The following is a 15,545-nucleotide window of genomic DNA, read 5'->3' as shown; positions in this document are numbered from 1 at the left end:
TAAAATCATTCAAAGCCATTCAAGCTTTTCAGCAAGCTTCTCCTTTAAGGCCACTCTCCTATGCTTTTTGTCTGCATAGGAGTGGCAATCTATTTCTATATCACTCATGCCTGCCAGCCTTCCCCTCTCCATGAAAGCAGGATCTTGGAATCCAAGTGAAAGGGGGCTTAGCTCCGACAAGCTTTGCCCTCCCCCCGCCCCATATCATGTAGCTGCACAGCTCGCACCCCGCCTCTCATGCCTCTTGCCCATGGAGGGCCAGGGGAGGCCTGCCTGCCTGCCTGCCTGCCAAGCGCCTTCTCCCTCTCCCCTCCCGCCGGAGGCCCCTGACTGAAGAGCTGCGCCGGGCGGCTAAAGCGATTGTTCGGCCAGATTCTGCTGGTGCTGCAGCAGCTCCCGGCTCGGCAGGGACGAGCCCCGCCCAGCCCCGGCCGCTCGCCGCCCGCATTGGCTGCAGCGGCCGGCTGTTGTGATTCCCCCTGGCGCTCCCTCGCCTCGCCTGGGCGCGCTGCAGACAGGTACCGCCCTCTTGCTCTCACTCCCCGGCGGCACATGGGGGAGATGCTGCCCAGCTGCATCCGGCTGGCATCTGGGGCTTGCTCTTCGGTCTTGGCGCTCCCTGCAGCCGCCGGCTCTCCCTCGCTCCGCCCGAGCCATGTCCACCAGAGGTGAGTGTGCGTCTCTCCGCCTGGATGGAGGAGCAGCATCTTCCCCTGTGGTCGCTTGGAGATAGAAGGCTGGGCGGGCGGGCAGGCAGGCAGGGCCAGCTCTCTGCCTGTGGTGGTGGTGTTGTGTGCCGGCGGTGACTACGTTAATATCCTTTCCCCCTTGCCAACCTACACCTGTCTCCGCAAGAAACTTCGCCGCGCGTTGCCTTTCATTCTGCTTTTGTTTGATGTGGAAGTGGGGGCCGTGGGGGGGAGGGAGAAGAGCTTGAGAGATATTTGGGAAATCGGTGGCGTTTGTACGCCCCGGTCCACAACACTCTCGCTTTTACTATGGGTGCAAGAAGGGATTGGATGGGCTTGTGCTACTTAATCACCTTTCTTGGGATAAAGGTGGGGTGAGGAGATTTAGTTCCCACCCCACCCTTCTTGGTACCATTTTGCAGCTCTACCGATGGAAGAATTCCAGGGGTTGATGCACCAAGATATTTAAAGCTGCAGTACATCCTTTTTTCGTGGGTGGGAAGCAACGACGTGTCAGATCGTTCGCAGCTTGCGTTTTCTGGAGGCATATTAAAATATTTCTCGGAAGGGTTTGCAAGCTAGAAAGGGAAGCCAATGCCAATATCCCCACCACCACCTCTTTGCAGTGTGAGAGGGAGATATTTTTGCTGTGTTTTCAGTGTAGGTTACAGCCCCTAAGGTGCTGATGCTTACTAATGAAGTGTTATAGATCATTCAACAACAGGATTATTAATTTGTGGTAGGATGTGTTCTGAATAACAGTACTATTTTTTTCTGAGGTGTGGGAACAGCTGATTTTTATTTGCATCTGTGTGCATTCCCCCCAATCCCTCCCCCCATATTGATCATGTGTACTTCTTAATCATTAATCCTGCTGTCATATGCAAACCTTCCTGGGACTAGATCCCATTGAACTCAGCAGGAGTTTATTATTAAGTAAACACACATTGAATTGTGTTTAAGAGGCCTAAATTGAAATTTCTTCTTGGGTAGATGTGTGATATTTATTTGATAGGGGGAATGCTACAGTGGTTGAAAGAAGCTTTCTTCTTCATATATTTAAGAAACCAATACATGTCTATTCACAAGGCATTACATATGCTTAACACCAAGGCCCATTAAAGACTGTGGGTCAATTTCATACCATATGCTAGGTATATGGTGAGCTAGGTGTAGTTTCTTCTCAGTGGAACACTTCTTGGAGAAAACACATTCTCTGCAGGGTTAAGGCCAGAATATGCAATGGCTATTAATTTTCACGGCATTAGTATGCCATCCTCATATATTTAATTTGTCTGCAGAGGCAACGCCCAGAATAAGTTCATGGGTGTGACTGTTTTGCTATTGGAAGCAGGGTGGGGGAAGAGAGGGATAGGAGATGAATTTCCAATCCTGAGCTGTTTTTTTTTTAACAGCATTTCCCCTTTCAGGGCGCTGTGATGTCACAGTACTGACTCAGCTGAATTGTCAGATCTAGGAAGTATAACTCAAACCTGGCTTTAGGTTCTCGGCTTATTCTGATTTGTAGGCTTCTGGCTGTAGCTTTTGTTCTCTTCCAAAAGCTTTATAATGAAAACAACTCAAATGTTTCATTTTTGTTCACGATTTGTGCTTTTAATCCTTGATTGAAATATTGCCCCTCATGCCATATTCTGTCTTATATCTATGGCTAGCAGCCTGGTGATTTACAAGGTCCTATTAACCAGTGATGGGTCTCATCATACTATCATGAAGTCCCTTTGTCAGAAGCCAGCATGTTACTGTAAGAGAAGGAATATTGAGAAGATCCTCAGCTAGTAGTGTAAGAGAGTGCCTCGGCTCTCTGCCAGTGTTTGAATATTGTTACACAAGGAAGAGGGACCTGGCGGGTGGTGATGGTGGCACTACTCCATGAGTTATGTTATGTGCAACATAACTATACCACAGTGGCCGTATGGAGAGGGTTTTGTTCAGTCCCCGTCTCATCAACATTCTTATGCATGTAAAATAAGAGTGGAACAAGTTAGAGGATCCCAATACTTGTGCTTTATACCCTTATGTGGTAATCATGAGAACTGATATTTTTGTGTATAATTTCTGATACATTTTATGCCAGCATAAGAACCTTAAGATGCTGAGTTCAGTTGTATTTTTGGGTGGTATATTGTGTATGAGTGTGCTTGCACTGTTTTACGTGGCTTGTATTAGCTGCAGTTCAGCATGGCGGATTCTAGGCCAAAGCTGGAATGTGTAAGAATCAGTTTATGCTAAACAATCCATCTACACTAGTTAATAAACTGTGTGCTATACTATGGAGTGGGGAATATCCAGCACATGGGCCAAATTAAGCCTTCCAAGCCCGTCAGTTTTGCCTTCATGGCCATTTTGCAATGTTCTGTTGCAAAGGAAGAAACCAGGAGCATGCTCTAAATGAATCTAGAATTAAGTTAATCAATATTTCTTGTTTTTCTGGTCTAGTTGGCACTATTCCTCCTATTGTGTATAGTGTTTATAATTCTCTCTGCAGGAGAATTCTGTACTGCAGAAAAACTACTGAAATTGTTTTGGGTAAATTATAACAACATTTGTGCTAGGACTCCTATTGTTATAACAGCAACTTCTGTTCTTCAGGATTCTACACTAGGATTTTTTACACTAGGATTCTACACTAGGATTAATTGCAAATAAGATCAAAATAAACTGGCAAGGGCCACTTCTGATGCTTGGGTCACTTCAGTAGGATGCATGCCACATTTAGTGATGGGGCATTTTCTGGGGCTCATGCACCCTGGAAGTGCCCTATTAGGTTGACACGTCACATACCTTCATTGGTGCTCCCTGACCCCAGGCTCTTGTGTGGGCTTATTCACTGGTGGAGCCCTTAAGCTTCCAGCCTGCTACAGTGCTGCCTCCACTGGTAACCCTGTGAGATTGGTGGCTGCAGCAGTGCCAATGGACTGTTAATACTGGGGGCATGATTGACATTGGAAATCCCACCAAGGGCAGTCTGCCCAATGACCCCCATAATCTGGAACCAGATCTGCACATTTAAAACTTTATATATTGGAAGTCCATAACAAAAACTATTTAAACTTTGGGGGGGGGGGTGTGTCTCTCTCTCTGGTTTTGCTTTCAGTTTTTCTCCTGGTTTGCCCATGTTCTTTGGACTATTAGTTCTTTAACATCCCTGACAGAGGAAGGATAAAAGTAGCAAATAGCCAGAATTGAGCTCAGTGTATCTTCCAGCATGCATACTGTGTGTTCCAATGTGATCTTACTGTGCTTGCACTCAGCGACTGCATATACTGTGGTTCACATGGATAGTAGAATTTCACGATGCTTTAGCCAATAGTCATTGTTCCAAGGAAGCACCTCATTTATACAGATAGTTTCTTCTTGTTGCTACTGCCTGCTAAATTTATGATTATCTAACTGCTGCAAAAATCTGCTTAGATGGCACACATTAACTGAGTGGCTTTTTAATTCCCCATAAATTAACCTAACAACTTCTGTTTTATAACAGGGTGTGCTATTCATTAGAGATGAAAACAACCCCTTGAAGTGCTAGACTTAAGAAAGAACACGTTCACCCATTTATCTTGAGTTGCAGCTTGGAAATCTATTTTTCTTTATCTTGTTTACAAGTTCAATGGAAATTTTTTGGGGGGAATATGAGGAATGGTTTAGCATGAACAGCTATCAAAATGGATATGAGCTGGTAGTTTCCTTTCATTGTTCATTAAGACAATGAATCTTAAGCTATTTTGGATGCTCATATTGCAGCAGAATTTGAGAGAAGGGAAATGAGCATTGGTCTATGGTTAGCAAGGCAGACCAGCGGCTCAGTTCCATGCATTATTTGGGAGTAATCACCATGAAGTTCAATAAGGCTTCCTTCCATACAACTGTGTGTTGCGTTGGAGTCCAAATCACTCAAAGACATTTAGGCTCGCTTCCAGCCAAGTTCTACTCAGAGTAGAGGCACTGAAATTAATAGACTTAAGTAAGACATGCTCATTAATTTCAAAGGATCTACTCTGAGTAGGACTACCATGACTACAATCCTTAGTGAGAAAATATGCTCCGATGTTGTATAGTGTCTCTGAAATGAATATTTCTGGTACATGTTTTTAAAACACACGCAACAAAATATAGTTTCTTAAAATAGGGATGCTGGAAATCAAGCATGCCAGGTGTCAGAGAGGACCAAATACATTTTGCTGCCTGAAATTACATTTTCACAGAGCTGGGAATGAGGCCCAGGTGAGCAATAAGGTTCCTTCTATGCTCTTCTCACTTCTTTCTTCTTGTGCAGTTGTTTGGAAGGGGTTGGCCACTGATGCCCACAAAGCTTTAAAGCTCTCTCCATCCCACGGCACCTTGACCACAAGGTGCTGAGAGTAGTCATTTTTGCTTCCCTGGAAAAGTATATAGGGCCAGAGGAGGAAGTTGGAAGAGTGACTTTTTTCTCACTTTCTCATTCATCTCTGCTCTTTTCAAGGCCCAGATTAATTCTACTGGATCCAGCTTTTACCAAATCCCTGGGAAAAATAAGTGTGTATACATGGAATTTCTCTTTTTCTGTTTCTTTGGTGGCGAAGGAAGTTGCTCAAATAACCAAATGTGCTCATTTGCCTGAAAAGGTTGACAATACCTGGCATAAACGTTTCATTAGTGGTAGCCTCCATCAATCAGCACAAGGATGTCACTATTTTTCTCTTCAGCATAGCACTGTGTTTTGCTGGAAGAGAGGAACTGAGGCACGTTCCTATACTATTTAGAAATAAGTATAATTTGAGCATAGCCGAAGTCTAATATTGTGTGGGTTTTTTGTTGTTTGGATAAGATGGTATATAATATGTTTAGTTTTTATTTATTTATTGCTCTTTGCCAGCTTGTAGTGTCTTGTGTTTTAATTGGCCATCTTTTTAATGCGGTTTATTACATGTTATCCACTTGGGTTCTTTGAAATGGAAAGGGAAAGAAAACTAAATACCTTCTTAAATCAAATGCCAGAAAATAAACATGTTTCAAATGTGGCTTTCTCTCCCATTCTTATTGGGGATAATAAAAGAACTGGGTATTATATACTTCATGCCCCTTGAGCTGCTTTACTTTTCTGTTTAAAAGATCCTGTCTTACAAGAAGCCCTTAAAAGGGTAGGAGACCACTACTCCTTACTGGAAGACAGAAAGAACTCTGGAGTGATATGGACATGCTTGGGCAGCAGACTTTTTAACCAATCGTGTATACTAGCTGTAAGCTAAAACATGACACAAATCAATTCACTGAGAAATAGAGTTATTTATAAACCTCTGAAATAACAAATTTCATTAACATGTGATATTTTAATAATAAACTATATAATTTTTGATAGGAGAATGTGTTATAAGTATAGAAATATGACACACAATGTTGGTTGAGAATTATAGAAAGAAGTAAACTAACCTTCCCTATTGCTAGACATGTTGTAACTGAAGGGGTTCTTGAAAGCATATTTAGAAACCTTCTGGAAATATTCATAGCCATTCACATTTCTAATGAAGCAATCGCACAGAGGCTTAATAATAATCAGATATTGGAAAAATCTTTCCATATTTGGATTGTTCATAGAGGCAATGTTGTGAATCTTGTGCAGCATACTGAGTTGGAAAATACCTTTTGAATAGCATTTGTTTCTGCCATTGTGATGCTGCATTTTAGCTCTCTGATATTGACATGTTGAATATATAAGTGATTTGGTGGTGCTGGGCAAGGCATTACAATTGTCAGAAAAGTATAGTAGTATTTCTCCATGCTAATAAATTATCATGAAAATTGACCATTATAGTCTTGTTCTGCTTTCCATACTATTACTATGACACTCTTTCTTCTTTTGGACAAAGCCATTCTGATCAAACCAGTGATGTATCTTCCTAATGAGTTTGAGGCCACCCGCAGGACTACCCAGCTGTGTAAATTGTGTGGCAATTGGTCTTTGAGGGTAGCCTGCTAAAGAACCTGCATCTAAATCAGAGATAATCCCTCCTATATTAAAATTTTTACTTAGAGATGATCATTTGTGTATTTGGCAGTAAAATGCTTTCTTTGCTCAATTGCACATTTTTATCAAGACAGCTGCAGTGCATATGGTTTTGTTAGCTATTTATATGATGTATTCTTATAGTGTGAAAATATTCCTGCCACATTTGTTCTAAAAGTGGCCAGTTTTTTTTAGAGTTTGTATTACAAAAAGAAGAAGAAGAGCGAAAGTAGGTAATGTAAAGCCTTTATTTGGTCCGACTCTAACGCTTGTTGGTGTGGAATAACATTTTAAGTTTTGTAAATAGGGATGCAAAAATACTTGGCACCTTGTTATCCAGGTTTCTTAAGATACTTGTTATCATCCCAGCCCTATCCTTGGGAAGAGTGAAGTGCTTGGGTAGCAGATGCAGGGATATATGTGGGTAGCAGTGTTGGCAGCCCCTTGGCCATTTCATCATTGGTTATGAAATAGATTCAGCTGCCAGCCCATCTTTTCTCCATGGAACAATAATAAGTTAAAAGACCATACAATAATTAATGCTACAATTATTTGAACATTATGGCAATAGAGTCATTGGATATGCAATCAGTCACTCTCATATACAGTGGTACCTCTTCTTACGAACACGATCCGTTTAGTCTGTAAGTAGAGCACTGCTACTGTGCGTGCATGACGCATGATAGAGCGCTTCTGTGCATGCGTGAAGCGCACAGATCACTTCTGTGTGTGTGTGTGTGTGTGTGTGTGTGTACGCGCGGTGAACCTGGAAGTAAACACTTTCGGGTTTGCCACTTTCGTAACCTGAAAAGCTGCAACGTGAAGCAAACGTAACACGAGCTATGACTGTATAGTTTCAGGGATGGAATGCATGCAACAGCTCTGCTAATATAAATATATTTCACTTGCTGTTAGAGTGATGTGAGTTTTCCCTTCCATCTGTAGTGTTTCCCCATGTTGGATTTTTGATAACATGTCAGCATTTCACCATGAATGTGAAATACTGTTGATTTGTTGTGTAAAAGCAGCATGTTCATGACAAAGTTGAAAGAGCATTCTCTGGAGTACCCCTGCCTACTGAAGCAGGAAATTTATTTTCTCTGTCTCTCCTTGACCCTTTCTATCTGATAGACAAAACAGATGAAAACAAACCATGGGTTAGAACTTTGTTTTTTAATTACCTTTTCTCCATAGTCATCCGCAAAAAGACTGTGTCCTGGAGGGCTTTATGCACTGCATCAGTCTTGCTATTTAGGAGCTCTGGAAGTATTTTTAGTAAATATTAGTAGTGGAGCCAAAGGGGTATTTTGAAATGGACTAATTCACCAAGCAGTCAGCTGAAACTAATAAGCCAGCATCAGGGATAGCGTAGCATTAACAATCTAAGGGTGTGGGGGCATCGTAACTCACAATTGTTAATGCATTGCAGAAAGGTTATAATTTGCTCTAACTAAAATTTGACTTTATATTGTAGGTATGACAAATATTTTGCCATTGCAAATAATTAAAATTTTAATAAAAGTATAAGCGTAGTTTCTAATTATTTGTAAGGAATTCTTTATTTAACAAGCAACTAGTAAAGAATGACTAAAATGAGATCAAAATATAGTCCACATACACACACATCCCAGATAGACACAAATCTCCATGTGCCTATTAATAACAAAAAATACAGGTTTTTTAAAACCTCCAAAATGCTAAAAAATTTAAAACCTCCAAAATGTTAAAATTAGACATGCAGTTCTTGACTGCCCTGAGTGGACAGTTAGAATCATTATAAATGCCTCAAGAGGCCTCAGTGGTAAAATTGAGCACTTCACTGAAAACACACAAGCCTTCCCCCAGAAGTTTCGTCACTTCTTGCCTTGCAGAAAACTGCATTCTTGAGTGGGAGATTTTCTGCAGCTCACTGCTGCCACTTTGCTGTGCAAAACTAATTCTCCACCTGTATTCCTGTGAAGGAAAACGGCAAGAAAAAAATGGCCTCTGCCCAGTTCTAGAACAAAAGCTCTTAGCAAAGATGTGACACACTGGTTATTGGCAAACACTTTTTAACATCTCTCATCCTTCAGCCTCCATTTGACCAAATGTCATCAGGTTCTCTCTGTTCTTTAAGAAAAATGCAACTATCACTGTGGTTTGGTTCACTATTAGGAAGCAGAAATATCTTTTCTTTCCCATTGGAGCTATAGTATATTGTGCCTGTGTGAGCAGACTGTTGTCTTTTTTGTGCGGAAGGGTTGCACAAATTGATTACCACGTGTACATCTGTATCATATAGTAGAGGTGCTGGGAGCACATGAGTGTTTATGCTTTATCACCATTCCCAGGGAGGAGAATGCCTGCTTGGCCTGCGACAGGAGTCACCAACATGGCATGCGTGGTCACTAAATGTTTCTGCAGAGACCTTCCTCAGTGCCACAATCCCCCCTCCCCTTTCCCCTGTTGAAATTAGACTTGGAAGAAGCATTCAGTTGAAGTCAATAAAATAGGTTGTGTGTTCTTGGTTGGAGGGTGTGTGTGGTGTCTGAGAAAGTTTCTTCAATTTGTAAATGTAGCTACAGTCTGTAAAAGGTGGGCAATTACTGATCAATATTTAGCTTCCCCTGCTGCAAGGCAAGGTACCCCTGCCCGTACGGGCCAGTCTTGACAGACTCTAGGGTTGTGCGCTCATCTCACTCTAGAGGCCGGGAGCCAGCGCTGTCCGCAGACACTTCCGGGTCACGTGGCCAGCGTGACGAAGCTGCTCTGGCGAACCGGCACCAGAGCAGCACACGGAACGCCGTTTACCTTCCTGCTAGAAAGCGGTACCTATTTATCTACTTGCACTTAATTGTGCTTTCGAACTGCTAGGTGGGCAGGAGCTGGAACCGAAAGACGGGAGCTCACCCCGCCGCAGGGATTCGAACCGCCGACCATGCGATCGGCAAGTCCTAGGCGCTGAGGTTTTACTCACAGCGCCACCCGCGTCCCCTGCTAGAGAGGTACAAAGATTTTCTAGCCCTTCCTTTTGGTATCTGCCATGATGGATGAGTCCTATCTGTCCCCACAAGTTTTTCTCTGCTCTGCTCCTCGCTTAGCACTTCTTACACCATCACAAAGACTCAATTTTCTCTGGTTACCACAGCAAACTGAGCTGGGGGTGGGTTAGCATCTAACCCCTAGCCCTTTGGCTTTAGGCTCTTAACAAGCCCCAATGTTCCATATAATACAGCAGCCTTCACTAGCTAGTTCACTCATGAACCCTGCTCTCCCCTGTGTTGGCTGTCTCTACTTGAAGATCTGTGTTCTAGAGAGGGGCATATAATGCTTTAATAACATCTAATATAATGAGATAAATTGATTAAGCTTTAATTGGACAATTAAGTTTTTTAATGCCCTTGATAAGTGTTCCATAGCAGCCTGATGAGCAGAGCTACCAGTTGACAGCAAATACATTTATTTTGTTTTTTTAGATCAGGAGGGCTCAGTTGTTAACAGATGGTATATGGTTAACAGATGCTATGCGGCAATATGAATTATGTTCCATGTAGATTAAAAAAAAACCTGAATTCCAAGAGCGTTTAATTCATAAAGCTTCATAGTAAGAGGTCAAGTTGGGTGACTGTAATGGTCCTCCTTTGACCATTAAGCTTTTCAACTGTAATCTGAAAACGATTAGGTAATGCAGCCCAAAAGTATAGTTGAGAGTGTAGCGTTTTTGTTTTCCTCCCTTGTATGAGGATCAAAACAAGCTAAATTTTTCAGAGCCGGATAAGAACATTATTGGGAGATTTGACAGCAAATTCAGCAGCACGTTTCTTCTTTTACAGACTCATCATAAGCCGTAGCAGTCAAGAGAACGATCAGCATTATTTGTAGCTAAAACATAATAGTGTCTTTTGATGAAATGGGGCAGAACCAGACACCTCCGCCATTTTTTTGGGAACCTCCACCCCATCTCTTTTACTGTATTTATTCAAATGTAATGCACACCTTTTTTTGGACAAATTACTTCGTGAAAATTAGGGTGTGCATTAGATTTGATGTCGCCAGCAAATACTTTTTTGGTTTCAAGGTTTTGAAAATTGAGGTGCACGTTAGATCCACATAAATACAGTATTTCTATCATTGGTTTGAAGACATTTTAAGCAAGTCCCAATATTTCCTATGGCAAGTGAGCTCAAAGTGGAATGGGACCTTCCACTCATTTCCAGGTTGTACAAGGGCCCACACCATGCCACAGTTTGTTCTTAGATGTAGACAAGGAGCACCAGTGCAGTACTTCCAGAAGTCATGGCTGTGATAGAATCGCAGCATGGTAAATAGTGTTACAGGCCACCCCAGTCTCTGCTGAGTGGTAGCAAGATTCCAGAGATCTTGTTTGACACTTAACCATGGTTTGTGTTCCGTGGGAATAAGACACAGCAGAGACTGTTGTGTCTTTATGAAAAGTGGCTTATTTTACACATATTTACAACCTGAGTTTGGATGGAGGGAGTGCAGAACATTTACACCCTGAGTGTGTCTCTTTGCTCTTCCCATCGCTTCAGCAAGCTTGGGTCTAAAGCAGCAGCCAGTCATGTCCCCCTCCCAGTCTCTGAGTGCAGCCTCTCAGCCAGCATGCATTGAATTCTGGTGCCTCCTTTCTCCTTCCCAAAAACTCTTGCCCCAAAACCTCAGTTTAAATAGACATATTTTTTTCTATGGTGACATCACCCCCCCGTTACCCTGGCAACCTCTCCCTCCATGTTGCTATCTTCCTCTGCCTGGCTGATGGCTCCCATTATCAAACAAACCATTATTAGCCTTTTGTGTCTTCAGCGACTGCCCCCCCCCCCGCCACCACATAGAGTCATCACCAGGCTGGCCTCATGATGAAGCTAGTTGGTGTTATTTCCAACCCTTGCTAAATTCATGAATTTATGAGTTTGCTCAATAAATTGCCCCCCCCATCATAGCAATAGCTTACCAATGCCCGGGTGTTTGTGTTGTCATCAGCTGGTTTGTGAATGGTCACAAACCAGCTGATGACAACACAATTGTGCTTCTACCTACATTATTTTACCTACATTTTACCTACATTATTAACACTGGATTGTATCCCATGTAGCACTAAGTGCATGTTCCATCAGTGCACAGATTTCTGTTTACACACCAGAATACCCTCCACCCCTGAACACTCCTTAAATCTGTTCTAGGGGTTAGCTCAACCCTCTGGAGCAATTTCACTCTGGAGGATGTGGGGTCTGCACAGGACGGAGGAGAGGGGAGAAAGTTCCATTGAGTAAGCGGAAATCCCTGTGCCAATGGGACATGTTAGTTGAATATTGCCTGTGAAGTAGTTTTCTTTTGTAAAATGTCCTGTGTTCCTCTGATAAAGGGCAGTATAGAAATTAAATAATGTACTTCCCTTTGACCTGACCTAACAATGTGTATATACCTGCCAGCTATACACACACACATAGATATATATATATGTGTGTGTGTGTGTGTGTGTGTGTATATATACACACCTCCTCTCTTTTTCCACCTAATTATGTGCATATACCTAACAACTTAAAGCTTCATGCACCTGACGAACTGGAGTCTAGTCTATGAAAACCTATGCTATAATATTTATTATTATTATTATTATTATTATTATTATTATTATTTATTAGATGTTGCAGCAAGAGCAAAGAAGAATCTTGCAATAGGTGAGCATAGTTACCCACCTGGCATTCTGAAGAGACGGAAAAGCTTTCCTTTCAAGAAAGGCAAATAATACTTTGTGATGCCAAAAGAAAATCTGTCCAACTCAACTGCTGTTGGGTTTGATTAGTGACAAGTGGAAACAGCTGGGCAAGTGTCCAGCTGGATGTGGCTGATAAAAGAAATATGTCTGGAAAATCAGGAGTGATCTCTTGAACATTGTCATATAATTGCCTTTTCCACACATGCTTCTGGTGATAATGGATATGTATACAGTACTCAGATGCTGGTGTCAATGAAAGCTATGTGAAAGGCTGAAGCTGCAGAAATACAGATGTAGTCCCCTGGGAACATCATCTGTGCATTTCCTACTGAAAGCAGTGGAACCTATTCTAGATTCCCTGCTTTCCTCTGGATAAGGGATGGTGACTTCCAATAATTTCAGTGGGGTTTGGATGGACAGTTGCCCAGTACGTACTATACAAGAATCAAACCCAACCACAAAAATTATCCTGTTTTTACAGCTTGGCAACTGACCTAGTTGTTAATATAATGCCTCATGGACCATGTTTCAAGTGGGAATACAGTGGCTGGAGATGAAGGTTCCTTGACATCAGGGAAGAAGCATTTGTGGATTTATTCAGCCAGCCAGTTAAAAACCACAAGGGATTTGACCGCTAATGCTGATGCAGATTCACACGTGGATCTCTCTGTGTTAATTATCAAGTCTCTTGGCAGACACAGCTGCTGCTCTGCTTCCACTTCAGTGTAATTAATCATCCGGCCTGAATCAAAGGAAAAAGCAACTGCTTTTGCCCTCATTAGCTGGAGAAAAACTGGAAACTTCTGTGTCCAAAAGACTCTTATCCTGCAAGAAGGCAAAAAAGATTTGCCTTTATCCATTTCTTCACGGCAGTGTGGAAAAAACATTTTTTGACCTTAAGAAATATACAGGACTATACTAGGTTCTGTAAGCAATGCCAACATCTTCATGGGTAACCACTAAGTTACTAGTTACTAGAAGAATAAAGTGCACTCTGGCCTAGCATGGTTCATGTTTGAAAATTTGAAAGAGAAAAATAATTACTTTGTTCTGTGCAGACTATTGTCTGTTTTTTTTCAGGTCTGGGAGAAGGGAACACTGATCACAGAACGTTGGATTAGTTGTCTGTCTTCCTTGATGCAGTGGTCAATTTTTAGTCGTGGTGACCATGGGGATGTCAGTGTCTAGATGTTTCCAGTTAGGGGTACTTTTTACAGGACCACTGGCTCCTCTCTGGGAGGGGAGTCACTTTTGGTTTCAGGCTAGGGCATTCCTCTTTACCTACTGTACCTCATAAAGATTATTCTCATTAAGAATTGTTCAAAATGTTGATGCATATGGAGGTACCAATGATTTGAAAGATCCCGAAGTTGATTTAGCTGGAAAAGGTAAATGCAAGTTTCCTTTTAAATGCTTCTCCCCTTTAAGTATTTTCTAAAGAGCCATCTTAGAGACTAACAGTTTTTACAGTGTCTAAGTATAATGGGGTCTAGTTGTCACTTGGAGCTTAATTTGGCCCAAATCAATCTTGGTATCACATGCTGTTATTTCCCCCCTAAGTTTCCACTTTGAAATGTGTTTCTGCCTCTGTGCATTTACCCTCTATGATATGGGCATATGTCAGTTGTCATTGTTGCTTCTGAGGACACCGGAGACATGGAAGGGCACTGACCCATCTCTAGTTGGGAATGCCCCCCTCTAGCTAGTGACCTTATGAACAGTGTCCTATGTTTCAAGGGATAGAGGTTTAAATGACCAGCTTCCATCTCCCTGCTCCCCACCCCCCATTATTAGGAAGTCTTGGACTATAACCCTATTCAGTTATTTTATTCTGTTTTCAAACAACTTGTGGGAGTGTGTGTTCATGCCTGTGTTGCCCTCTCTTCAGTGTTCCTGTTCTTGGCTGCTCCACACCTAAGTCACATGTTGAATGGGAAAGTCTGAAGAAGAGGCAGTGCTTGGTACTTAAAGCACCCAGAGCACAGTGACAGGGTCTGCCAGGATGCTGATAAGTATGCACCAGGGGAAGAGGGGCTGGAGTCTGACTCAGGAGAGGAGGTTAGTGTGGTCTGTGGGGACCTGTACTGCTGGAGCCTGGAGGTAAGAAGCAGAGGCAGAGAAGCTGGAGGAAGAGCTGGGGGAAGAGGCAGGCCAGGCAAGTGAAGGGCTGGGTGCTTTCCCACCCTCTCTTGCACAACTATCTCCCAGAACCAGGAGAGGATTGAAGCAGGAAGAGCAGGAGCAGCTTCCATGCAGGCATAGTCTCTGGCTACAGTGTTCACAGCATGCCAGAAGAAGGTACATAAACTGGTGGAGGGGGAGTGGTCTCCAGTTGCTGCAACTGCTCCATATACTGAGGACCTGGGAATAGCTGCCTAGACACTACATTGCTGTGCTTTGGTCTCCAGAGCTGTAGAAGCAACTGTGTTATCTTTGACAGTAAAGAGTTAACTTTCTGCCGTGTGCATTCATTGGCTGGGAAGCACCCGTGACACATAGGCCCTTAACACAAATGTGTAAATCTGAATTTATATGTGTAAATGTCTCTGGGAAATTAAGATAGTAGCCCCCATATAAGCAAAGTAAAATAAAAATAAAAAGAGGGGGGGCAGGAGACCTGGGGTTTGGGCTCCACTGAACAATTCCTGAAGGTGGATTCTAAGAGCATGTGGTTGAATTCACTTAGCAACTTCCCTGTAATTGGGATCCTTGTGGTGGTAGTGTTCCCTATCATGAGGATGCTCCTGAGCCCCCCCCCCCCCCGCAACCTGCACTATACATTAAAGCTATATTGTACCATTTTAAACAGTTGTGGTTCCCCATCCCCTTGAGTGCTGGCTGCTAAGGGTGCTGAGAGTTGTTAGGAAATCCTTATTCCCCTTACAGAGCTGCAGTTTTTAGAGTGGTTTAACAGCTAGTCTCTCTTTCCTTGGAATTCTGGGAATGGTTTCCCTGTGACAGGACAAGGTGTATATGTGTGTGTGGGGGGGGGAGATATGTGCAAAGGGGATGGGCCTTAATTAGCCTCAGAATCTGTTAAATTTAAAATGTGGTAGTGGGTCTGCCTTCTGGTTCCAGAAGGTGGCAATGTGGCCCATGCTGAAAAACTGAGCAAGGAAACACCAAGCCTTATTATTTC

General features: G+C 42.7%; 1 protein-coding gene across 3 annotated transcripts in view; it reads left to right on the top strand.

Moving 5' to 3' along the window:
* Positions 1 to 15,545, top strand: part of ABLIM1 (actin binding LIM protein 1) — a 208,211-nt gene that overhangs the window by 12,483 nt on the left and 180,183 nt on the right. The window contains exon 1 of one of the 3 annotated variants that reach the window (XM_081006007.1): positions 415 to 668. The exons of the other annotated variants lie outside the window; for them this stretch is intronic. Coding sequence (XP_080862133.1) covers positions 656 to 668 — 13 coding nt within the window. The 5' untranslated portion in view covers positions 415 to 655. Of the gene's footprint in view, positions 1 to 414; positions 669 to 15,545 lie in introns of those variants that run through there. 3 annotated transcript variants of the gene reach the window in all.

The sequence above is a fragment of the Podarcis pityusensis genome (genome assembly GCF_964106645.2).
Source record: "Podarcis pityusensis genome assembly, chromosome: 5".
Classification (NCBI taxonomy): domain Eukaryota; kingdom Metazoa; phylum Chordata; class Lepidosauria; order Squamata; family Lacertidae; genus Podarcis; species Podarcis pityusensis.
The sequence above is the reverse complement of the archived record's forward strand: the minus strand, read 5'-3'. Positions and strand labels throughout refer to the sequence as shown.